Genomic DNA, 25,647 nt, shown 5'->3' on the forward strand with positions numbered 1-25,647 from the left:
GCACTATCTCGTGGAACATTCAAAAAATTCAAACGAAATCAACCTTCATTCAAACATAATTCTCAGTAGATGATGGTGGCTGGTAATGACTGGCCTTGCAGGGTGTCAAGCATCTCCTTGGACCTGCGTCTGAAGGGAGTCCAATCAGACGTGGCCGCCCCTTAGAGTTTATTTTTGTATGGTTCGGGCGGCACAGAATCCTGGGGACCCATACATTTAGGCAAACGGCAACGTGGCATTCATGTTGATGATGGGGGTTTAGCCCCTTGGACGCGTTTGAGCACCAATGTGCTCACAAGTTGAGCCGCATTCCATACGTCACTGACAGGGGCACTGCGTTACCCGAGAGCGGTCAGCTGACCGGCAGCCGGGATTATAAACGCCGCGCCTTCAGTTTGCGTCGAAAGTGACAACACGTAGTGTGGTGCATGACCTTGATTTCAGAAGGTTGGCGGTAGTAAACATACAGCATCTTTATAGGTATTATCCCTCAGTACTCCAAGCGCCTCGCTGTACGACAAAACCTAGTATAACACTCGCGGCACCCAAAAAGGAGCCTTCTGCAAATCGACTTCTATCCTACACTTATCATTGAGGTCGGCACCCTCGTCCGAGCACCCCACAACCTTCCGGCAATGCTCCACTTCTTGCCGGCTGACTCCCGCTGGGTCCCGTGGGATCCACAACACCGGAGGCGGAGACGCCATTTCCGGTGGCCAGTATGCACGGCGAGCGTAGTCCGGAGGATAAGTCGCTGTTGGGTCTGGGAGATCATTGGGAATCAGACGACGAAGGGTCGCAAAGTCGTCGAACACACCAGGATGTAACCAATGGAGGAGGAAGTTGGGCTTTATGGACGGGTCTGGTGCGATCCAGTAGGTAAGATATCCAAGAGGACGCGCTAGGCCCCAATTATTGGCGGCTTCTTGAGCCTTTTTGAGAATCTGGCCGCTGGACCAGTCAGTGACGGACACCATCAGTCCGCTGGCGCCTTCTACACCACGGGTACCGTGGGTTTCATGTGCAGGTCCTTCGCTTTCGTCGATGGGGTCCAGGAAGTCCGGGTACGACATGTTGATGTCCGCATCCGTGAGGAAGTCGTCTTGAGGGTACTGGGTCATAGGTCCACCGTCGAGCTCTTCCATCTCAAGTGCCAGCGCCCGCGGAATGTTATACAGCAATGGCGATACGGCCTCGCGGAGGGAGATGTGCACTAGCGCGGTGAAGACGAGGAAGGCGACCATGAGTACCATGGGTATATATGCCTCGCGCAAAACAAACAGACCGACGAGGCATATCGTGGCCAGATACAGGCCAACCAGCAAGTGCATGAGCGCGCGAGGGTAGACCAAGCCTCGCGTGTCAATGGACGCATTGCTGACGTACATTAGGTTGTACTTGTAAACAAGGTAAATGCAGGAAAATCCAGCAGTCGCAAAGCCCAGGACGACGGGTGCGATACAGGAATAACTGATAGCTACGAGAGGTTAGCATACTCCAGCGCAAGTCATGGAATGGTCAGCTTACCAATGACACCCATATTCGTGAAGACGGGGAAAACTGCTCCCCAGTGGATTGGGCGATCTCTGTGCCATATCCTGAAGAGACCACGAGGGTTGTCGAAGCTTTTGGCAAGAAGATGATGGCGGACAACGTCAAAAGCCCTGACGAGAGAGGCAGCTCCCACCGCCAAGCATTGGATGAGGATGTATGAGATGTAAAAGTTGGAGGCTTTTGGTAGGTTCTCGGCAAGAAGGTCCTTGGCTGAGAGGGGATCCTTGAGAACTTGAGTGAATGCAGCCGAAGCCGCCGATGTAAGCGTCGTGACGAGGAACACCTGCACGACTTGAAAGGCGAAGTAGGCATGTTGAACGAAGAGCTCGATCAGTGATAGAGATGGAACTCCAGCGAGTCTAGCGCATCCTGTACGAAAATTGATTAGCAAGAAGGCAGATACGAGGCAGTTGAATGGGGTGGGCTCACCTCTCAGGATCCATGGGACAATCGCCATGAGGAAAGACAGCGCCAAGGCAGGCAGGAGACCGCTGATGATGCCGGTGACTGCATCGGGCAATTGTACAATCCATGATAAAAACGGGAAAGTTTCGGCGAGGAACTTGATATTCGAGATCACACCGACGAACGCTGAAGGAACGGACCAGAATATGATAGCGGTAGCGATGGCTGTTCGCATCAGGAACCCTCGAACGATGCGCTCGAACCACTGCATCCTCAGTGAGCTCCAAACAATCTCGTCGGGCTTCATGCCGATATGACGTGGTGACATGTGCAGTGGTCGATTATGTGCGAGAGTCTGGCAGGCACGTTCGGCGTCAGCTTGGGAAGAGAACTCGACGAAGGCGGCAGGCAGTCGTCGACCTTCGCCTTTGAGGAACCCGCGACGAAGCTTGTTGATCTGCTTCGTCAAAGCCTTGATGCGGTTCCGAGTCCACTTAATGGTATCGACGCGACGGAAGAAGTTTGCCAACGGTCGGTGGTAGGGACGCTCGTCAGCGCCGATCCATTGTGCCGCAACTGAGCCATTCACATCTGGCAAGACAGTATTCTCGTGGTACGGGTAGCCCTTCTCGGCATCGGCAGATTCTTCCGATCGGGAACTCGAAGTCGGACTTGACACGGTCTCAGGAGCTGTGACCCCTGCAGCTTTCAGTTGTTTGTTGCGACGCTGGTTCGCCATCTTGATCAGGCGGATCTCTGCCTTTTCCAACCGTGCAGCCGTTTCGTCCCGCTCCTTGACAAGTCTCTCCAGGTCGCTGGTATCTCGAGGAATCCAGACATTCTTGACAGTGTCGCCAAAGACTTTTCGAAGGCGAGCAGCGTCCATGTACTTCGGGGGCACGCAGCTGAACAAGACTGTCCTGGATGACAGCCTTTTGGAATAGTATGGTGATAATAGATAGGCATGACGGAGGTTGATGTAGTATATGCACTCGCGATAGATGGTAAATAGAATAAATCCTGGTGCAGGTGTTAGGATACGATCGCACTTAGTAGCGTCTTGCAACTGACCGAAGAAGATCCATGCGATGATAGCATGTGCGAAGAATATGTGCGAGTTTTTGATGTTACCGATTGTGATGCGATCCAGCTGCGTGAGACCACCACCTCCGCTGGCATGAATGGACATCAACGTTGGCCATGTGATGCAGCAGCCAACGAAGCATATCAAAGCGAGAACCTTGAGGTAGCGCAGGAACAGGAACGCATCCAGCGTTGATCGATTCAGGATGGCGGTGTCGGGTTCCCTCCAGAAGGGTTTGACCCAGTCCAACCAACCCTTGGGCAGGGGTATGCTTTGTTCACTACGAACATGTCAGTTGTGATGTCAACATAGAGCGAAAAAGGGTTCGTACTGCGAGAAGAGACTCCTTAGAATGGTCCGCGGGGAGTAGACGCGATGACTTCTGCGTCGCAGAATCCAGAAGACGAGGAAACAGACGACAGCGTAGATGAGAACGGGCACGAGAGTGCTGACAAGCGACATCAACGATGACGAGTCAGAGCCGTCAATCTGGAGTTTGCTGAGGGTTCCGCCCGTGGAGTTGTCCCGGGCGGATCCCACTCGGCCATCACCGGATGAGCCATCGACGGAGGGCTGTTTTCGGTCAGTCGGAAGCCGGGCCGGGGGGATCGTGCATCCGGGTGTCTTACAACGTTCATCGCGGCGGTGCTCCCACAACATGTCTCTCGTGGAAGAGTCTGCCCAGCAGGTACCAACGCGGCGGCGCAGTCGGATTGATATGTCCGCTGATGTCGATGTCGTCAACGTCGCGGCCCGGTAGATGCTAACGGATGCTGTCAGACGAACGGAAATTTGGCGGGCGCATTCGCCTCGTTAAAATCGGCAGAGGACCCCCGCGTCCTTGCAGCTGTTAGCGTGGAGGGTGGTCGAATTGGATCATTGACGGTGGCTGGCCGTTGCAGGTTGCGGCCGCCTTTGTCGGCCTCGAGGCGTGTCAAAACCCACAATCCGAATGGCGTGGGCCGTTCGCTACGGTCACTGATGTCGGCTAGCACCGAGGAGGGCGGGAGGACAATAGGCGTCCACGTCTGATCGCTACTGGATACGTTCGGACGACCTGAAGTGATTGATGCGCGATGACAGGCGGGTGGACGTTTGGCAGGCGGAAAAAGGAAAAGAGTCGAGATGATGACAGGGGATACGCTAGCCCCGTTTCGATAGTAGGCTCGCGTAAGGTGTGGGTCTGGACCCGCCGACGGAGATCCACATGGTAAACCGAGCCACCCATTGGCTCCCTCCCGCTTGGCGTCATATCGAACCTTACATAAGCATTCTCTCGGACATGATATCGGGGCCTTGGCCAATGACAGTCCTCTGCTGGAGGATTGACTTTCTGACTAAGGACAGCCGATTCAGGGGTCTTGCCAGTTGCAGCCAGTCGGTGTGTGATGTCTCGCGCAATGCCGAGCCAAGACACCAGCTAATTCCTCAAGGCGGGTCAACTTCAAAGGAACAAAAAGAAATGCTGCCCACTTATCGGGGAAAATGCTCGAGGGCGAGGAAAAATCAGGTTTCCTCAGCGAGCTAGAGAGAACTCCCCCACAGAGGCTGAAATCTAACCAATGTGGAAGCTCGGTGTTTCCGGACGCAGCTCCGATTTCGAGGGGATCGCCAAAGATTTTCTCAGATTTCAGCTACAGTCTTCAGCCGCCTTTTCCCCTTCGAGGAACCCCAACAACGTCTTTCGATAGTCTAGACCATCTCCTTCCTCCGTTCATCCTTGAAAAGTCCGAGCTCATCGCACCCCGCCTGTGTTGGGCATGCCAAGTCCCAGCCTGGGGGACTTTGTCACGTCGATCGGGTGCGCGGCTGACATGGAGATGGATGCCTGAAGACTTATCTGATGCAACGTGAGCTTCGAGGTGGAATCTCGGACTCGCATCAACTGTGTGAAAAGGGCATAAACCTCTTGCAGAATGAAAAAGTAGGTAATTTCCCACGATATCCCGACATCAGAGAGGGCAAAATTCGACGGCGGCGGGGCCTGTTGTCCACTTGCGATGCTTCTCTGCAAACCCGAAAAGTAGGTAGTAGGGGTAAAATGATCGGTTCGGAATCGGGGTATCGGCAATGGGTTCCCCTAGTACCGTTCTGTGGTGGATCACGGCTAGCTCTAGACCGGAATGCGTTAATACAAACGGCGGAAGGCCGATCCTGTGGCCAATATGCCTTCCTAGCGTAGACGCGTCTGTTTTCGGACTCGGGGGGCTAGATCAAGAAGACATCTCCGAGGACTTTGTGCAACGTTGTAGGTACGTGGTGTGGATTCGAAAGTTACGACTCCATTAGGAGAGTTACGAATTATGAACTACTTGTGGTAAAAATCAGTCATCAAAATCAAAGAGAACAACAACGATCAAGGCACATAGGAATGAAGCCACGTTGACGACGCATACCTAGTATTACTAGCAAGCAACAGGGGAGGAACACCGGGAAACTTGGAATAAGAAACTGCTGGATCTTGCAATTCTATTGGTCCTTGTAATAGAGCTGTGAAGCTGTCTAATAATAAGCAATCTTTCAAACAGACAGTGAAGCCGGTATCTTCCCCTTCTATCATACCATAGTAACGATCTCGGCGCTATTCAGGAGTGTTTACCGAAGGATCAAACTACTTGCGCCTTCTCCTTGAAGTAACTTGGACGGCCATCCTCATAAACAATCTCCATGTTCTCGTCCTTCTTGAAGTCGCCCATTGGAGCACTCGTCCACTCGCCATCCGCCATCAATGCAACACTGCAATGCCACGGGGTCGTGAACCCCGTCTTGGTGTTGAGCAAGCTCATGGAGACCTTGTGCTCACCGGTGGACTGGTGGATGGAGAGACGCAGGTAATTGGGGAAAGCATCCTTGACCGCGCCAGCGAAAGCCTATGATGGGTCAATGGCCCAGTCCAGCCACTTTCTGCAGGAGATAAAGAAGTGTGCTTACATATCCTCGGATCAGCATTTGCTTGGCCAGGAACTTCACGTCCCGCTTGTAGCCGTTACTGGTTCGGCCCTTGCCGGTGGGGAACACATGCTGCAGGTCAGATTCCAAGAATCGGCAATACCCGCGATAGGTCATCAGCGTGTCGGGGTTCTTTGCGATTTCTTGGTCGATGTCGAGGTCGTCCTTGCCGTACTTGTTCAGGAGATAGCGGCGGAAGTTGGTGGCGTTGGCAACGTAGCGGATCTCCTCGAGCCTGTCGGGCATTGGGAAGTTCATCAGGTCCCGAAGCCTGGAGAAGCCGATGTAGGTGAACCCCTTTTCGGCCGCCATGGCCCGCAGAGCTTCGCCGTAAGCCCACGTATCGCGATCCGGAATGCTTAGCAAATCTGTCATCAAATCATATCAGTTTAAAAGCTGACGGCGAAGATTATTGATAGAGTTCACTGACCATTGTAGACGAGGCCGTCAGAGATGATAGTCAGCTTAGCTCCTGGGGCGTAGATTTCACCAATGCGGATGCACATAGTGTTCAAGCGATCAAGAGCCAGCTCTTCGGCTTTATCGGGAAGATTACCGAGGACCTTGTAGACCTTGTTTGCCGACTTGAAGGGAAACGCTGGGAGACACATGTCTACTTGCTTGCCAGCCGCAACAAACTGCTCAATGACTCTGACAAACTTGGGAACACCGGCGGTGAGTCGGTCCATCGTGTCATCAAACTTGTTGAGGGCGTACTCAAAGATGATGGACAAGATTTTCTTGGAAGTCTCGGTCATCTCTTCGGTCACTTCCAACCCAGCCTGAGGGGCACGGGGGAGCTTGGACTCATCCAGGGTGGACCTGGTGATGGGGCTCTGGATGCTACCAAGGAGGTGCATGATGAAAGCAGATGATAAAGAACTTGGTAAAGAAGAGAAAGGGTTTGCTCGAGATGAATTGCTGTCTGGCCTGTCGGTATCTTCTGAATTGGATCTCGACTAAGAGCAGGGCTTGCTAGATATACAGATCCACGTGGAGTTGAAGAGCCCTCGGATAGATGCTGCAGTTTCCAGATACCCGAGAATGCCATCCCAAAACATAGCCAAACACACAAGCAGCCTTAGAAGGCGCGTTTCACCATTGCCACCTTAGGCAACTACATCGAATGTTCATGATCAGTAAGACAGGATCAAGGCTGCATACGGAACAGTCTGCGCCTCCCATACGCCATCACTATGGTGTGCCTACCACTGGACATGAGCGAAAGTTGGCCGTGGGGGCATGGTGAGATTCCCGACTCCGCCAAGCCGGTGCCTCATGTGGACGCGGCACAAACCGACTTGGGCGTCAGCCCGCCTGCGGCTCAAAAGTCTGATCTTGTTGCACTTCCAAGGACGACGACTCCACTTTTAGGGCCCATTCTGGCTGTACGATGCTTCTAATGCTGCGTTCGGCATGCGAATTCTGAGATGAGACGAACATTATGTCAGCTTACACGGGCTTTGCCGGCGGGATTTCCAAGCTGTTGTGCCTCTGCCCAGCTGTTGTGTGGACGGAAGAACTGGCACAAGTCCACCCTTTGGTCCGCTCGCATCCGGAGCAGTGATGTGCGATTAGAAATGAACGGTGAAGGGTTGGAGACATTTCTGTACGTCGAACGAGGTAAGCTGACTATGCGTCATGGATGAGGAACCATGGAGATAGGCGGAGGCGGTGTTGACACGGACTTTGTGTAGCCTCACTCGCCTTCCGGGATTCCAGTAGCCGTCCTGGCGGATATTGGTTTGGGAGTAGTTGAATAATATCATTTCCAAGCAATTCCCATATCATTCACTCTCCCCCGTATCCATCTGGATGAGTTAGCTCTTCAAGATACTCTTCGAACCAAGTCGGGTCTTTGCCATTTCAACTTCATCTCTTTATCTTTGACCACAATGGAAATTCCCAAGAACGTTGGCAAGAGGCTTATCCCTCAAATTCTTGATGATTTGGCTGCAACTGAGCCAAATCGTCTCGTCTTTTCCATAGCAAAGTCTTCCGACATCAGTCAAGGCTTTCACAACGTGTATGCTTATCAATTTGCCCAAGCTGTTAACAAGACGGCTTGGTGGCTTCACAAACAAGTTGGAAACACCGGAGAGATCCAACCCGTTGGTTACATCGGACCTCGTAAGCGCTGATCTCCCAGAACCGTGTTGCTTTTGGCTAATGCCTGTCAGATGACCTCCGCCACATTCTGTTGACATATGCCTGTGTCAAGGCCAACTGCACCGTAAGTTAGACTTTGCGCATGAATATTGTCAAGTAACTTACCTAACACCGTTGGGGGTGACCAGGCCTTGTTCCTGTCCGCCAAGAACAGTACCGAAGGGGCTCTTGCTGTCTTGCAAGCGGCCAAATGCAATATCTGGGTGAAGCCTCGTGGCCTGGACTACCCTCTTGTTGATGACCTTCTGCAACAGCGGGACATGCAGGTCCTCGACTTGCCTGAGCTTGATGAACTGCTTGATGCGGATGGTGCTGAGCCATACCCCTTCTACAAGACTTTCGACGAGGCGAGCCAAGAGCCTTTCTGCCTCCTCCACACGTCGGGTTCAACGGGGTTGCCAAAGCCCATTGTCTGGTCTCACGCCCTGATCGGAACAATGGATGCCGTCCGGCTCCTACCACCAACAGAAGGAGACGGCGGTATGGTCCCATGGACAGATAACTGGAACGATGGTGACAGGATCTACTCCTCATTTCCCATGAGTCATGTTAGTACTTCCCCTCAGAGTCAATAGTATCCTCGTGCTTACCAAACCCAGGGAGCCGGTATCATCATGGATATTCTCTTGCCCTCGCTCTTCAATCTTCACTGCATCTTGGGACCGCCCGGTGTCATACCCAACATGAACCTCATAGAATCTCTCGGAGAGCACGCAAAGATCGATATCTGGAGCATGGTTCCCTCGCTGGTGGACGAGCTTGGAGAAACCCCAGACGTCTTGCCCAAGCTTCGGTCTTCCAAGTTCATCTGTGCATCCGGTGGTGAGTACATGATAATAAATCCTTCAAGTAGACGATTGTAAGCTGACGCAGTCATGTCTCAGGTCCTGTCAGTCCCGTCAGCGCGTCCAAAGTGAACAACGTCATCCGAGTCCTGAACCTCACGGGCACAACAGAAGGTCTCTTCATTGGGAATCTCTGGGTAGACAGAGAAGATTGGCTCTACTTTGCATTCCATCCCTTCTCGGGCTTTGAATTCAAGGAAGTCGAACCCGGCGTCTTTGAGCATTGGGTCCATCGGAACGAACATGGCCCCTTATTTCAGGGGATCTTCCACACATTTCCCGACCAGAAGAGTATCAATCTGAAGGATCTGTACACGCAGCATCCGACCAAGCCAAAGCTCTGGGCGTACAAGGGGAGAAATGACGATGTTGTCGTTCTCTCTAATGGTTACAAGATTTCTCCCTTAGACACGGAGGCACTGGTCACGACCCACCCTGCTGTTGAAGGCTGTATCATGGTAAGCAAGCTTTGCCTTAAATCGTCGGTTGTCGTCAGCACGTAGGATTCATGTCTGACACTGTCGCAGATCGGTTCAAGTAAACCTCAGGCAGGTCTTCTAATCGAGCTGAAGGATCCATATTCAAAGACGACCGAACTTCTGGACAGCATCTGGGCTATTGTAGAGCGAGCCAACTCACTCTCTATGCACAAGAACCAGCTTCAGAGAGACTACATCACCTTCGCTGAACCAGACAAGCCGTTCATTCGCACCGACAAACGAACCATCAAGCGACGTGCTACGCTAGAGCTCTACGCCGACTATATCAAGCGCTTCTATGATTCCCGCTTGGAAGAACAAGATTCGCAGTTCACTGCCATCGACGTAAGCTCTGTCGAGTCTATCACCCAAGCGATCAGGCAGATCTTTGGCTCTCTTTCGCCAGCTCTTAACAACGCGTCGCCCGATGCAGATGTTTTTAGCTTGGGCCTAGACTCGCTCCTTGTATTCCGAGCCGTCAAGATCATCCGTGCAGCTACTGGGCTACAAGACAAGCTATCGCCTCGGCATCTATATGCTAGCCCCACGCTCGGCAAATTTGCTGCCACGATCTCGAAGTTGGTGGCTGAGAAAAAGCATCCAACGGGCAAGAATGCCTCCGCATCAGACGAGGATTTAGACCCTACTGTGGTCAAAATGAGGAAGATGATGGACGCCCACAAGTCACGCCTATCGCCCAAAGTCAACCCGTTTGACTTGATGAACCCCAACATCTACGTGGGCATGAAGTTCTACATACCGCTGCGCGGAGACGCACAGTACGAGGACGTATTCAACAGGCTGCACGATGGGCTTCGCAGGACTATTGAACTCATTCCAGAACTTGAAGGCAAGGTCATGCGCTGCTCGCCGCATGAGACGGGGTACAAAAATGGTGATCTTCGGATCACTTTGCCCCTGATTCCGTCAACCGCGACCCCTGAAACCAACTTCAAGAACTCTCCGCTCAGGCAACTGCGCTACAAGGATCTCTCCAATATGCTTCCTTCTTTTGAAGAATTAAGATCTGCCGGCTTTGTAGCCTCGGCCTTCAGCGACGAAGTCGTCATCGACTGCCCCTGGTTTCCGACGCTCCCGGCTGAGGTTCTTGTTGCGCAGGCAAACTTCATCAAGGGTGGGTGTATTCTCGCCATTAACATCCACCACGCGGCAGTTGATGGGATGGGAGCTATCACAGCCCTAAGAGTCTGGGCCGAGAGCTGCAGATATGTTCAGGGTGACATGTCAGCCACTTGCGACTGGCTTGATCCTGAGAGCCTCAACAGGAGCCTGCCTCACATCCTCTACGAACTCGAAGGGTATGCCAAGCCTGCACACGAGGTGGACCCTAACGTCTGGGGATTCTTAGGATTCCCAGATCCTTCAGAGCTTCAGAACGGCAATGGTCCGGTGAAGGTGGAAACGCGTCTCACGGAGTCGACATTCCCCACACCACCCCCATTCCCCCGCAAGTTTGCCTGGCCACCCGTTCCTCCGGCTGACGGTCGCCATATGAAGCCCACCACGTTTCTCGTTTCGAGCGAAAATGTGGAGAGGCTTCGACAGATGGTGCTTGCTGACCCGGAGGCCAAGGGGGCTGTGACATCCATCAGCGACGTTATCCAGGCTTTCTTCTGGCGGGCTGCAATTAGAGCTCGCTACCGCGTTGCCAAGGAGATACATGGCGAAGAATTTGGGCCAGAAGACAACGCGATTGTGGAGATGCCCATCGATGCTCGCCCCTATTTTTCTTCTCTGTTGCCCTCATCATTCATGGGCAGCTGCTTGGTTACCAACCGACCCTACATGGCGGTCGAAGAGCTTTGCTCACCAAAGACGAGCCTGGGACGCATTGCTTACCTCTTCCGCGAGGCAGCCACTCGCATCAATCCTTCCCTGGTTCATGACGCCTTCACTCTTCTCCAGTCTGTGCCCGACTACGGCATGCTTACCAACGCTTGCATGGGGTTGGCGGGGATGCACTGCATGATGAACAACCTGATGCTCTTCCAGACGACCGAAATCTCGTTCGGCGATGAGTTCTTTGAAAACCAGGGCACACCTGACACCATGAGGATTCTGATGGACCGGTTCAACACGGCTTTCAGGCTGCTGCTTATCCTCCCTATGCGTGATGATGGTTCTGTGGAGCTATTGCTGGGCACGCTCCCCGAAGAGTTCGAAACGTTGACAGCTGACGAAGAGTTTACCAAGTACGCCGCTTTTCTTGGTTAGTCACTGAGGCGGTTGAGATACTTGTTTCGTCCATTGGGGTCACATAGAATCACGTTACATTAGACCATGAAAAAGGTACCTTGCGTCACAATAGACTGAGATACTTCTTGCGCGGGTTGTTCACAAGTTGGGTGTTTTGTGGAATCTTTGGTAGCAGTGAATACCTTGTACAAGCCCTAGACAATAGATCCTTTCCGCTACGTCGAACTATGGGTCATATTGCCCTTCAAAGTACTAGGTAGTCGCTTTCAGCCTTACCTCGATACGTGATCTGATCGTGGGATGTTTCTTGGCCAGATTTTATGTGATGTGCCCATGCAGGCCGCCATGACATTATGAAGCATGCTTCGTTTGCCACATTGTTGCACATGCTGTTATCCAAAATCATCAATAGCGCTGCTGTGTTGAGCAAATTTGAGGCTGTAAGCATTACAGCCTACCTGATAGGATTGTAGCATTCTCTGCTCCGAAGCCCTTGGCGCATGTTGTGGATCAAAATCTTACATTTTCTCAGGGAATTTGTGGTTGAAGCCTGCGTGTTCGCCGATTGGGGTAATGCAGAATCCTGGCTCACTCCCCGACGCCGTGCCGACGGCCGGACTAACCGGGACGAACCCGTGCTGACCCCATTGCAGCGGTTCGGTCCTGAACCACATTTTCCATGTTGTGGATCAGGTCCCGTCATCTTCATCCCTGCTCGGCAACCTTCGTTCACACCACACTTTGGATCCTGCCGAAATATCGTAAGCGTCAGCACGCATCGGTGAGCAGGTTTGAGCAAATCAACAATAGGATTGCAGAAACGAGGGCAGAGTCGCTGAAGGCGTTTTTACTGAGATTCGACGAAGACATTCATAATGATCCTGTTTCTGCCCCGTTCACCTCATCTTCGCCATCCTTCTGATCGTTAGAACTTTTGCCAGCATGGATCAAGGAAAGGACCCACAGGGTGTGCCATCGCTGTCGCCCCCAAGCACAACAACCGACAAGACCGACACACGTATCAGCACAACAGCTCACGTCAATGACGCTTCTTCGGGGTCTGACACCGACCAGCCTGAGGCTCAGACCGGTGTGCAGAACATAGAAGCTGTAACTTCGACATGGACGACATCCTCCTTGGTCATCGCTTATGTGATGATCTGGGTCATCTACTTCGTCATGCTCATGCAGCAGGGTGCCCTAACCGCCCTTACACCTTTCGTTACATCCGCCTTTAAACAGCACTCCTTGACGCCAACCGTCGCCGTCATCAGTGGCATCATCGGCGGAGTCGTCAAGCTTACCCTCGCCAAGATCCTAGATGTTTTCGGACGACCGCAGGGCTACCTCCTATCCATCTTCATAGCCACCCTCGGACTGGTGATGATGGCTGCCTGCAACAGTGTGGAGACTTATGCAGCTGCTCAAGTCTTTTACACAGTTGGCCAGAACGCACTGCTGTACAGCATTTCTATCTTTGTTGCAGACACTTCATCCTTGCGAAATAGGGGGCTTATGCTGGCTTTCACTTCTTCGCCAAACCTCATCACCACATGGCTCTCTGGCCCGATTTCCCAAGCCTACCTCACAGGACCAGGGTGGCGATGGGCGTTTGGCATTTTCTCGATTGTCGTACCTCTCTTCACGCTCCCCCTATTCGGACTCTTTGCATACAATCTCACCAAAGCCAAGAGACTGGGAATAATCTCCAAGCACACCAGTCAGCGGACTACGTTGGAATCATTATCCTATTACTGCCGAGAATTTGATGCCGTAGGACTTTTCCTAATGTCAGCTGGCTTGGCATTGTTCCTTCTGCCCTTCAACATTTACTCCATGCAAGACGAAGGATGGCGATCTCCACTCATCATCTGCCTATTGGTCTTTGGTGTTGTTCTTCTCATATCATTTGTCATATGGGAGAGAACATTTGCCCCCATCACATTTATCCCCTATTCTCTACTATTGGATCGAACCGTCATCGGTGCGTGTGGGCTCTCAGCCGTTTTGTTCATTAGTTACTTCATCTGGAACAGCTTCTTCAGTTCCTTCCTTATGGTTGTCAATGATCTCAATGTCACCAAAGCCAGTTACGTCTACAACATCTACACTATCGGCAACACACTTTGGGGGCTTGTCGTAGGGTGGATAGTACACCGAACCGGCCGCTTCAAGATCATCACCCTTTGGTTCGCCATTCCGTTACACATCTTCGGTATGGGTCTCATGATTTACTTCCGTCAGCCTGATCAAAACATCGGCTTCATCATCTTATGTCAGATACTCATCGCCATTGCGGGTGGTACCATCATCATCACAGCAGGGCTGGCTGCGATGGCGGCCGCTTCACACCAGCATGTGGCTGTCGTACTGGCCACTGAAGCCATGTTCGCTGAGATTGGCGGAGCCATTGGCCTGACTGTATCTGCTGCAATCTGGCAGGATGTGTTCGCTAAGAAGTTGATGGAGAATCTGCCGACAGAAGAGCTGGCCAATTTCCTGCCAATCTACTCGGACCTCGCCACGCAATTGATGTACCCAGTAGGCTCTGCTACTCGTAAAGCCCTCCAGTTGGCGTATGGTGAAGCTCAAAAAATGATGTTGCTTGCCGCTACTGCCATCTGGGTGGTAGGCTTTGTGGCGACTTTTGCTTGGCGGGATATTAATGTGAAGACTCTGAAGCAAGTCAAGGGGCATGTAGTATAGTTGTTCGATTTGCTACACAGAGAGAGCGCTTTCATTATTAAGATCTGAATTCAGACTGAGAATTCTATTTCCTTCTCGATCAGGCGCCAGGTCTTTTCAGAGACCAACATCTGTGCGAGATAGTTGCCACCATGGTCCTTGCCCTGTATGTAGATCAGACACGGTGGGTGCATCTTCATCTTCGGGGTGTTGCACTGCCACACGATCTTGCCTCTCGGTGTTGTCCGAATCTCATCACTGCCACCGTCTTTGATAGCTGGACTGAAGTCAATGACTTCATGGAATCTCGCCTTGGACACATTAGACACGGAGACCACAAAGCCGTTTGGCTCAGTAAACTGCTTTGTGCTGCCACTCTCTGCAACGGCGTTGTAAGTGAGACGAGTCGAGGCATAAACTTGTGCATCTGTGAGCTGCGACCTCACTGAGTTCCGAACTAGTGCCACAGCCCTGCCGAATGTTCCGCGAAGGAGCTCGAGGGCGTTCGTATTGGTCCAGTTGTATGCAACAATATTCGAGACGTAAGCGAAGTTTGGAGACATATCGTTTTCATGAAGACGGCCTCGGAGATCCAGGGCTGTAGAAATAGAGATGGGCTTTGAGGTACCCTTTTCGCTTATGTGGGAGCATGCGAGACGCGACAGCCATGCTGTCAGGATATCCCCATCACTCAAACGCTCCGTTGCCTGTCCGTCCTTCTCAAGATCCTCTTCGGCACGCTTACGCAGCTCTGCCAAATAAGCAGCTGGGATAAAGAGATTCCTCTGGCGGATACGATTCCTGACCAAATACCACAGAATACCAAAGGTGAACCGGACCACCCCCCAGCCTTGAAGGCGCTTGTGCTCCCATGTGAAAGGTTCATCGTAGCGTGGAGGAGATGCTTTCGCAACTTTAGCCATGGGATCTAAGGTCGGGAAAGCCATTGGTGTAACGTTAGATCTACGACCGGCCAAGATGCGACACCAATTCTCGACAAGTTCGCGTCGACCCATGCCGTCCGTAATGCTGTGAGGGTAGGTGATCGTCACAAACGTTGCATCAGTGAATGTGATGATGTGGAGTGAAAAGGCAGGCCGGTCTGTGAAGTTGTAGTCGTCGAATGACTTGGCTGCTTCAGGGCCGGCAAGAATGGAATGCAAATTCTCGGGAGTGTCGATGATCCTCGGCCCTGCCGTTGTCTGCGGGAAGTACGAGGGGATAGTAGAAGAGAGTGGGTGAAGCTTTACGCTTGCAGGGTTTGGCTCGGTAGTAAAGTGAACTGCTGGGCGAGATGGAGTGAAAACGTCCGGAATGTGAAGCTCAATTTTGCCATCCTTCTGAACGTGTGTCAGCGTTTCGTAGGAGGAGTCTGGTTGAACTGGGAGACTAGAAACCTACCGTCAACCGAGGCCGACCACCAAGTTTCTTCCAATGTCCGATGTTCAAAAGCTCGGTAAGCGAATCGTGAAGCTTATCAGCGTCAAGGACATCGTGAAAACACATCGACCAGCTCATGATCATCATACGCATCATCCACGAGCTATCCATCGCCGACAGCTGGAATACCGTGTCCGTCGGAGCGCGGTCCGGCTGCCGACGCTCCGAGCCCAACACTGGGTTGAGCAAAGATCGCACTCCCATCTCGACAACTTGGCTGCAACTACCACCAGAGGCTCTGACGTCGCGTCGACTGGCGTGGTTTTGACTATTGCTGTGCACGAGAGAGGAGTCAAGTAATATTCTGACGTTGACAAGAAATTGCGGCTTCTCAACTGGTCCGAAAAACGACATTTCTTCAGCCAGGGGTTGCCCTGTCGGTCAGAAGCTTGTCATGGAGACATCCGACGCATTGGGTGCGGACGTGACTGGGAATGACTCGTGGAACGGTGGCAGTTGAGATAAGGCGAAACTCTAATAAATGGGCGTGGGTCCTACAGATGAGCGATATCGAAACGTGACGAGAACCCGGCGACGATGACGCTTGTAGGCGGTGAAAAGCCTGGGGTAGATCAGGGGTCCCGTTCGTGCCAAGTGAACTCTATGAACTTCGTCTGAACTTTCCCCCAAGCTATCGATATTCTTCTGTAGCTACAGATCGCCAAGTCATCATGTCTCTCACGATTGAGCCTCTTCATCCTACATTCGCGGCAAAGGTGTTGGGTGTAGACTTCTCAAAGTCGATTCCAGTCGAAACATTGGAGGCGATAAAGGCTGCAATTGCAAAGGTGACTTAGAACTTTGCTCAGTCTCGAGAGGTATTTCGCTGAAACTCCGTGGACAGTATGGTGTCTTGGTATTCCCGGCAACAGGATTGGACGACGAAAGGCACGTCGCGTTCGCTGAACACTTTGGCGAGCTTGAGCGGCGAAAGGACACTGGAGCTCAGTCCCGGCTGAAGATGCCCGAGTTGACTGACCAAGGTAATATTGACGCCAGTGGCAACATCATCGGCTCAGCAGATCCCAGAGCGCAAATCAGCAAGGTAAGAAATGAATCTGTTCAAGCTCGTCTGCTTCCAGATGGATGCTTTGCTTATGACACGCGCAGGGAAATACATTGTTCCACGTCGACAGCAGCTTCAATGCCCATCGAGCAAGCTATTCTATTCTTTTGGCACATGAGATCCCACCCAAAGGAGCCGGTGGCAACACCGACTATGCCGATACACGAACTGCCTGGGACGACCTTCCGGAGTCCTGGAAGGAAGAGCTTCTCAGGAAGAACTATATTGCGAACCACTCCTTTTGGCACTCGCGTAAGACAGCGTGCCCCGAGTTCTTCGCTAAGCTCACGCCGGGGAACCACCCCATGAGCAAGCATAAAATTGTCCAACTGCACGAACCCAGCGGACGAATGAACCTCTTCGTTCCGTCGCACTGTCACCATATTGATGGTCTGTCCGAGGACGAGGCGAGAGAGACATTGGATTTCTTGTACAAGCATGTCACGCAGGAGAAGTACGTAGTGTCTATTCCATGGGCGGAAGTAGGGGATCTGGTGATGTGGGATAACACCTGCACACTACACAGGGGCACGCCAGTTGTTGGCAACCATAAACGGGACATGCGAAGGGCGACTGTGTTAGACAGCAGCGCCGAGGCTTGGGGGCTGAATGAGAAAGTGGAGAGGGATTTTGCATTTGCTCCTGAAGTAATGGCGGATGTTTTTCGCTCTCTGTCTGGCTAAGTTCTAAGTACATCGGAATATTTATAGACTAAAATGCTACCTGACGAGAATCCAGTTGGAGGCATGCTTTAATGTCGGGGCAAGCGGACGTGCCATGGGCTGGAGACTCAATTTCTTGGGTTCCAGATCCAGCCTTGATCATGTGCACCGAAACAACTCTCTACGAACGGATCACCAAATTCTGCTAGCCCACCTCCAAGTACGCCATTCGGATCGTAGCTCATGGCTGTGGAGTATGTTAGCGAATGCACGCTAAAAAAATGCGTATGTACTTACCTTGTTCAAAATCAAGAAGAGCTTGAGTCACCAGAGGGTCTTCGCAGAATCCAAGATCTGAACGAGCCATTTGTGCTGAGTCTTCCGGAATGTCGGGTCTTGAATCACTCATTAAATCGTCCTGAGATGTCCCCTGGAAATCTGTAGAGGGGAGGCTCTCTCCAGCGCGTGTGGCAGAATTACTCTGGGTTGCTACTTCAATGGATTCAGATGTCCGCTGAGTCGAATCTGAGTTGCGTCCGGGTTCTGCATCTGCTGGCTCAAATTGAAGCATCCTTTCGGTTTCCTTTGACATTACAAGGGTCATCAGCCTCTTGAGGATTTCGAAACCTTGCTCGGCGACGATAGATTTGGCCTTCAGTTGAGAGTGCATGGAAACCAGTTGCCGAAGGCCCATCTTTGACTCGAAAGACTCTCGACTCAGCGGTTCGAGGCTGGTTAGTATCGATAGAGCTACCCCGGCTGTGAAGAGATGTAAAGCCAAGAATGATACAGCATATGTACCAGCGACCTCGTTGAATTCCGAAGTGGACCCAACCTGAGCTATCTGCAAAGCGGCGTCGCGGCATGCTTGAACAGCTGAGCGGAGAGGCTGAGCATTACGAGAATGTCCCGCGATAGCCATCGTCTTGTAGGAAAGAAGAGGTCGATGCACCAGAATTCTCGCGTTCTCAAAAGCGAGTTTGAGAGAAAGCGATTGGACTCCAAACAGTTGGAGTCGTTTGGTTTGGCTAGGAAAGCTACTTCTTAAGCTTTCTGGTATCCCGCCAGCGAGGCTCTCTGTTTGAGACTTGGAAATTGCGCCGCCCAATAGAAGTTCCATAGGAAGATGGTCCCGCCATGTCTTAAGCCTGCCATCCAGTTCGGCAATCGTACTGATCAAAAGCTGCAAGTCAGATCCGCTGGCGTTATCCATCTGGTCTTTCTCTAGCAGTCTTCGTTGTGTTCCATAAAGGCGAGAAAGAGCAGATTTGACAATTATCGTCAGTTCAGCCATGGCTCGTTTGAATGATAAGAGCGTCGCTTTGCCTGCTGCTTTCCATTCGTTGGATTTCCAAGACGGGTCCTTCGATCTCAAAGGATATGGATCAGGTAACTCCACGTCACAATCTTCATCAACTACGCTCAAGGGAAACCCGTATAGCATAGAACAGATAGTCTCCGTCTCGTAGATTGACCACCAACACCGCCTTTTGGTCTCGATAGCCCTGGTGACTGGGTCATCAAAGTCGGGTACTCCAGATCGTTGATCAGCTGCAGCCCGATGTAGGTTCAGGGCTTGAGCGATTCGCAAGCCACAGCCGCATATCGGCCAAGCTAACTCGGGCTCTCCATGGTACAAGTGAAAGCACCCCAAGAGGATACATGTCTGCACCGCCTCGATTGACCCGGAAGAGACATAATCGAGGAGCTTCAGTCTCAGTATGGACAGTATCTGTTCTTGCAGTGATGCTGAATCAACGCCTAAACGGACTAGCTCAGACCGTGCCTCATCGCTCAAATACGGTAGGCTAGTAAGGCATACGCCAAGGACGAGACTGACGAAACTGATGCTTGCTCCTTTAATCCCGTCATCGCGAGAAATACTGTTAAAAAGGCTTTCAAAGCGCTCCTTGAATTCGTCTTGAAAGAAGATCAGAAAGCACCAATGGATCTTGTCGAAGTAATTGTCAATCAACAGCTTTGCAACCTGTTTCTCGGGTAAGGTCATCACCAGAGCACGCTCGGCATCGCTTGACCTCTTGCTTCGATGTAGCCTCGATTGGCAGAGCCCAGGAGTATGTGGGCTGGTTCTCAATGGGACACCATTTTCTGCTCGCGAAGAGCTTGTGGCAATGCTTCTAGCTGACCATTGGTTCGCAGCAAACGCAGATGTGTCGGCCTCTCCCGGTGTTGTCGCATCTTGACGTTGGAAGGCCTTTCAGCACGTGTCAGCGTCCGTCATGAGCACAGAACCGAGTGAAATCAATACCTCATCCATGAAAGTCATCGCTGCAGAGTTCGATGGCCATGATCGCCTACTCCTCTCCACCGGTGTTACCTGCGGGACAGGGGAATCTGCTCCGATGTGAGGACCATCATCTTCTAAAGGTGAAGAAGCCGTCCGCGATGCAGCAATAATGACCGCTTCAGGTGATGCGGGTGATGCAGGCTCCGCCGTATCATTTTCCCCGGTGACTGTTCGCCGACTGCGTTTTGTCCGCCGGAGACTTGCGGTGTCATCCTTGTCTCCGTCCGGTCTGCGGGGCCGGTTCCGGGTGAGTTGAGGGCCCTGGATTCTCCACCGATCGGTATCCTCATTGACACATTCCACTTCAGCTCTGACACAGAGGGTGCAGGGCCGTTGAACATCACACTTGAAACAATCATGTGGTCAGCCTGTTTCTCTTGTTCAGGAGCAGATCAAAAAAAATACCTTGAGCTTCTGCCGCCGACATCTTTGACAGGCTGCAGAAACCTTCTTGCGTTGGCGTCTTGCCGGTGGGTTTGCTGACGCAGCATGCGGTTCCATTTTGATTTTCGGATTGCAATGTCAGTCAGGGCATTGCCTTGACGGATGTAGAAAGGGATGAGGTTCCCACGGTGTTCAGGAGAAGAGTCTTCCGCCGGAGCGCTCCGGGTGACGCTAGTCCGTTTCTGGTAATTCTACCCACCGGAACGGATCAATCCCGATGTAAGACAGCCACAACTCATGCGAACTCATCAAGCTCCGCTGCAATTTTGGGGATACTGATTCCATTAGTGTCATCAGATGATATCATTATTTTATGTTGAAAAGAAAAGCCCCAAATTCCTTGTAGTGAACAGCCCGTAGGTCGATGTATTCGCCTAGAGTCTTTTATCGACGGGACTCATTTTTTCAACAGTGAACAAAGGAACACGACAAAAGGATTACGTGAAATCGGAGATCTTGTCAGCTGCTTGTATTGGAACCTTGAATCCTATGGTGACAACATCATGTGAGAAAGGTCGAAGCAAAATCTTTCTGTCCTCCTAATAACCTCCAGACGCTGCGTGGCTGATGGGCTTGAACTCCACAGTTTTCGGCTTGTCCGTGATACCTCTAGCAACAGCAGCTTCCATGATCGCAATCGTGGCAGTAGCCCCAATTCGCGTGACACCCAAAGACATGACATGGAGCAGGTCATCCAACGTTCGCACACCTCCCGCTGCCTTGACTTGTACCTCCGACTTCGAATGCTGCCTCATGAGCTTGAGATGCGGCACTGTTGCCCCAGCATATGTGTACAGCCCATTGGGCTGCTTCACAAAGCCGTATCCCGTTGATGTCTTGACGAAGCCAACACCAATGTCCGAGCAAATCTCACACAGCCGGATGATGTGCTTCTCCTGAAGATAGTCATTTTCGAAAATGACTTTGAGAATGGCACCGTGCTCGACGACAGCTTCATTGATCTGGCGAATTTCCTCGGCGACATAGTCCCAATCGCCACCGAGAACCTTTCCGATGTTGACAACCATGTCGATTTCCTTTCCGCCATCGTGAGCGGCGCCTTCGGCTTCAAAGATCTTGACTTCGGTGGTGCTGTTGCCGTGAGGGAAGCCGATGACCGGGCAGACCAGCACGTCACTGCCTTCAAGTTCGCTTTTGGCGAGGGGGATAAGGTAAGGCTTTACGCATGCCGTGGCGACATTGTACTTTTTGGCAATGCGAAGACCCTCCAGGATGTCGGTATCGGTCATGGTCGGGTGGAGGAGTGAGTGGTCAATCATCTTGGCCACCTGACCAAGGGTCACGGTGATCGTGTGTGAGGCTTCTGTGCTGCCCATCTTGTGTCGTATGCAATGGTCTTCCTTAATCAGAGCTGAGATATGTGGTTATTTCAAAGCGATTAAGTGAGATGATTGTTTATTTATACATGTATTTTCTTCCTGTATCCTATCCCGCCAAAGGTAGGTAGCCATGGAACTCCTTTCCGGTGGAAGCGTTTCCCAATTGAGAAGATATCCCCGATTGAACGTGCCCCCGACATCGCCAGAACTGTCAAATAATCCGTCAGCACCAAAGGTTGACAGTAAAAGCTAAAGAGCAAAAGGGCTCGGCTCGTCCTTCCAATGGTGAAAACCTTGCTCGGCACCTGCGATTTCGCTTGTCTCTGATACGTCGAAGTATTGTAGCTCAAGTTCCTTCGCTTCTTGAATGTAATCACTCCATTCGGGTTGTGGGTGGGGTATCAAAGAAGAAGAGATTTCCGAAAACGTACATTCCACAGTTTTCCACGGCTGGTAGTTGCGCATCATCGATCTTAGCATAAAATAAAAATGCAGCTGGTGTGTATACTCTTCATCGCCCGGCGTGAACTTCGGGTCGACTGCCCATACAACCTTTCTCAGGCTTTCAAGGCAAGTTCGAAGATCCCACAACAAGTCAAAAGGGAGTTGCCGGTACTGAGTAGACGTAGGCGGGCCAGAGGATAAAACCAATGTTTGTATATTGCTGAGCCAAGTAGATGTAGTATCAGGCGTCTCTTTGAGCAATACAGTCTTCGTAAATGCTAGTCGAAGCCCTAAGAGAGGCTCTGCTGGCGTGAACCAAACGTAGTCTGTGTTCCAGTTGACTCGAGCAAGCTCGTAGTAAGGATTCTTGTACCACTGCGGGATTCGACAGATTGGCCGGACGATGTCTCTCACAATACTTGCCTCTTTGCATATCTCGTCATCGCAGTACTGTTGTGGCTGGTAAGAAGAGTCGAAACGGAACTGAATGCGAGTCCATTCAAACCAGAGGTCTGGATTGAATACGTGTTGCGTATCCCAGTGTATGGGGCGACTGTAATATTCTTTCCAAACTTCATGTCGGATGTCGTATGGCAGCTGAGGGAAGAGATGAAATGTCGTTGGCGCCATAATGAAAGACAATGTGTGTAATGTTGTCCGCGAGTGTAGAGGCCTCTTTCCGAATGGGATGTCCTTTGTTTTATAGGGACTATTGTGTGAGTCACTGCTCTGAACATTGTTCTGTCACCTTGGGAGCTTCTGTACGTGCTTCATACCCTACTGGATACAAACTCTCGCATCGGGCGAGTCATAATTGGTCGAGCGCTTGATGAGGACAGACAACCGTCAACAGTCCATATATATAACATGTTGCCAGTACTGAACCATGACGGTACAGCAAACGTTAGATACCTTCTCTGAAATCCAAAATTTGTAATTCAAGTCAAGTCTAATATCCGCAACGGTCCCCAGTCTATTTCAAAATTGTGCTCTTAAGGCAAAGTTCAATAACAATAAGTCTAGAAAACGCGATGGGGATTCCATTCAAAACGAAGACAAGACGCAAGTTTCAGGTACACTAGTAAAAAAGGGATCGACGACCATCCTTATTCCCGCATTCCCGTAGGACATCGCCAAACGAATTTCTGAAGCTTTGCTCAGCACCTTCGATTTCGCTGACCTCTGATACTCCAGAGGTGTGAAGGTCTAGTTGCTTAGCTTCCACAATATACTCACTCCATTTACGTACTTCTTTTCGCCATGATGCAGAATGTCTTGGTGGATTAGCATCCAGTAGTTGGCATTTTACATTCTCCCATTGTCGGCGTTGACGGATCATCCATCTCAATAGGAAGTAGCACCACAGCTCTTGAATATACCCGCGAAAGGATCCACTTCTGACTGCCCATACAACCTTTCTCAAGCTAGTGAGGTAGGAACGGATACCCCAAAGCAGATAATGCGGTAAGGTCTGGTTCTTGGTACTGCCGATAAAAGGAGCCTGAAGCACCAGGGTTTGTACGTTGTTTAGCCAAGTGGGTTGAGAATCAAGCGATGCTCTCAGCGCTCCATTGTAAGCGAAGGCAATTCCACAACAGTTGGATCGAGGCTTGAGCCAGACACAGTCGGTATTCCAGTTTACTCGGAAATGGTCGTGGCTGACACATGCAACAGAAGTGCGCCATCGTCGGAATTTGAACACCGGCTGGACTATGTTTCGCACGATTTCCGCCTCTCTGCATATGATATTGTCGCTTTTCTCAGCCGGACACTGATTGTCTGACCAGTGGTAGTGACTCCACGCAAACCATAATTCGGGATAAGGCTCGAAAGTCGCTCTCCAGTCTTTGGGCTGGTGGTAATACTCTTTCCATATCATATACCGAATATCATAGGGGAGTTTAGGATACAAATGGAATATCGTGAGATGCATCATAGGGCCGGTGTATTGAATTCTGTTTGCTCCGCAAATCCACATCAAAGCTTTGCAAAATAATAAAAGAACGAGCTTTATAAAATGAACAATCCTTCTCTTGTCGAGACCCTTGTTAATGCATCACCTTGATGTAACTTCGAGTTCCTGTCAACACAATGGGGGCGCCCCGACCATACCTGTACAACCCTGACCATCTACCCATGTGTGGAGTAAGGTAGAAAACTTATTTCTCCGCTCACTCATTTGCCCCCAAAAATGCAGCGAAACTTGCCCATTGATGCAGTAGTACCCTGAAATACTACATCGTTCTTTCACTTTGTCTAGCGTCTCCTAGCCAACCCTAATCACTGTCTTGCCTAACCCTCTCTTCCCGTTGTATACTGTCCCACATGCAGCCTTGACTTCGTCAACATCTTTGAGATTCACCGTGCATCCAACTACCGGCGTAATCTTTCCCTCCTCCGCATGCCCGGCCAGTGTCTTGAGATCCTTCGCGTTGGGGTCAAGGAACAAATACTCGTACGCCACGCCCCATCTTCGAGCCCGTGTCCTACGACACGTGTCGAAAAAATCCAAGAACAAGCGCCCGAACCACGGAAGTCGTGGATTATCAGGTCGTCTCATCACGCTAGACTGCTGAAGTTGGGTACCAGATGGCTGCGTTGAGATGGAGACGATAAGGCTGGTTGACGGAACCATGAGATGAAGAAAAGACATGGCTTCACCCGTCGTGTCCAAGATGAAGTCCACTGATGCGCGTGGAATCACCTTTGTCGGATCCTCCTTGGTATGATCAATCACTAAATGCTTGCTATTAGCCAGGAAACCGGAAAAAGGCTTGTCATGAAATACGCACCTTGATCGACTGTGCCCTCTCCCAACAGCTTGGGCACTTGGTCAACCTTTGAAGTCGAGCCGGTGGTGATCACCTTGCCGGCATTGAAAACCTTCTTCGCCAGCTGGCAAGCATATGCTCCTGTACCACTCACTGTGAACCTGTCAGTGATTTGCTTAGGTTGATTGAGTATCAACAGACAAAACTTACAGCCCGCGGGAGCAAATACCGTCTTGCCCGCAAGCGAACCCTGATATCGACTTAATGTCTGCAACGCCGTCATGCCGGCCAACGGCAACGACGCAGCATCCTCAAATGAAAGGTTTTTGGGCTTCAATGCGACATAGTGTTCCGGGCATTTGGCATATTCGCTCCATGCTCCTGTGACATAATGCGTTAAAACCAAGATCCAAGTCCTCCATGCTCACCCAAGTGCTTACCTCGATTTGCTTCTCGTAAGCGAGAAAAAACTTCGTCCCCAACTTTGATGCCTTTACGTCTTTGCCGACTTGCGTTACGACCCCAGCGCAATCATATCCAATCTGGTATGGAAAGCTATGCTCAATCAGATCAGCTAATACGCATAATGATGGGAGTCGTGGAGCGCTGCACGCACCTTTCCTTTACCGCAAGCTTAAAAATGCCAGCCGCTTTCTTCACATCGACTGGGTTGATACTCGCTGCGTGAACCCGAAATAGGACATCCGTAGGGTCGGAGATAACTGGTTGGGGTATTGTGGAGAGCTGGTATCCCGAAGGGTCAGTGTAGCTTGGTGCCGTGATAG

General features: G+C 51.3%; 6 protein-coding genes across 6 annotated transcripts; 2 read left to right on the top strand and 4 right to left on the bottom strand.

Annotated features, from left to right (window-relative positions):
* Positions 1-524: 524 nt before the first annotated feature.
* On the bottom strand, positions 525-3,681 carry COL26b_007544 (uncharacterized protein; the record flags this gene model as incomplete). The annotated part of the gene is made up of 5 exons (XM_053180331.1): positions 525-1,477; positions 1,528-1,923; positions 1,984-3,323; positions 3,375-3,616; positions 3,673-3,681. 5 exons carry the CDS (start codon positions 3,679-3,681, stop codon positions 525-527), a joined length of 2,940 nt encoding a protein of 979 aa, XP_053035780.1.
* A 1,968-nt stretch (positions 3,682-5,649) lies between these two features.
* On the bottom strand, positions 5,650-6,852 carry COL26b_007545 (uncharacterized protein; the record flags this gene model as incomplete). Its single annotated transcript, XM_053180332.1, has 3 exons — positions 5,650-5,913; positions 5,975-6,360; positions 6,423-6,852. 3 exons carry the CDS (start codon positions 6,850-6,852, stop codon positions 5,650-5,652), a joined length of 1,080 nt encoding a protein of 359 aa, XP_053035781.1.
* Positions 6,853-7,887: 1,035 nt separating this feature from the next.
* Positions 7,888-11,720, top strand: COL26b_007546 (putative NRPS-like protein biosynthetic cluster; the record flags this gene model as incomplete). Its single annotated transcript, XM_053180333.1, has 6 exons — positions 7,888-8,122; positions 8,173-8,225; positions 8,290-8,709; positions 8,761-8,983; positions 9,046-9,464; positions 9,534-11,720. 6 exons carry the CDS (start codon positions 7,888-7,890, stop codon positions 11,718-11,720), a joined length of 3,537 nt encoding a protein of 1,178 aa, XP_053035782.1.
* A 924-nt stretch (positions 11,721-12,644) lies between these two features.
* COL26b_007547 (uncharacterized protein) lies at positions 12,645-14,408 on the top strand (the record flags this gene model as incomplete). The annotated part of the gene is made up of 1 exon (XM_053180334.1): positions 12,645-14,408. The coding sequence occupies one exon, from the start codon at positions 12,645-12,647 to the stop codon at positions 14,406-14,408; it is 1,764 nt and encodes a 587-aa protein (XP_053035783.1).
* Positions 14,409-14,458: 50 nt separating this feature from the next.
* On the bottom strand, positions 14,459-15,334 carry COL26b_007548 (uncharacterized protein; the record flags this gene model as incomplete). Its single annotated transcript, XM_053180335.1, has 1 exon — positions 14,459-15,334. The coding sequence occupies one exon, from the start codon at positions 15,332-15,334 to the stop codon at positions 14,459-14,461; it is 876 nt and encodes a 291-aa protein (XP_053035784.1).
* Positions 15,335-20,846: 5,512 nt separating this feature from the next.
* On the bottom strand, positions 20,847-21,644 carry COL26b_007549 (uncharacterized protein; the record flags this gene model as incomplete). Its single annotated transcript, XM_053180336.1, has 1 exon — positions 20,847-21,644. The coding sequence occupies one exon, from the start codon at positions 21,642-21,644 to the stop codon at positions 20,847-20,849; it is 798 nt and encodes a 265-aa protein (XP_053035785.1).
* Positions 21,645-25,647: the final 4,003 nt, after the last annotated feature.

This window comes from Colletotrichum chrysophilum (genome assembly GCF_026319265.1).
Source record: "Colletotrichum chrysophilum strain AFK26 chromosome Unknown scaffold_61, whole genome shotgun sequence".
Taxonomy (NCBI): domain Eukaryota; kingdom Fungi; phylum Ascomycota; class Sordariomycetes; order Glomerellales; family Glomerellaceae; genus Colletotrichum; species Colletotrichum chrysophilum.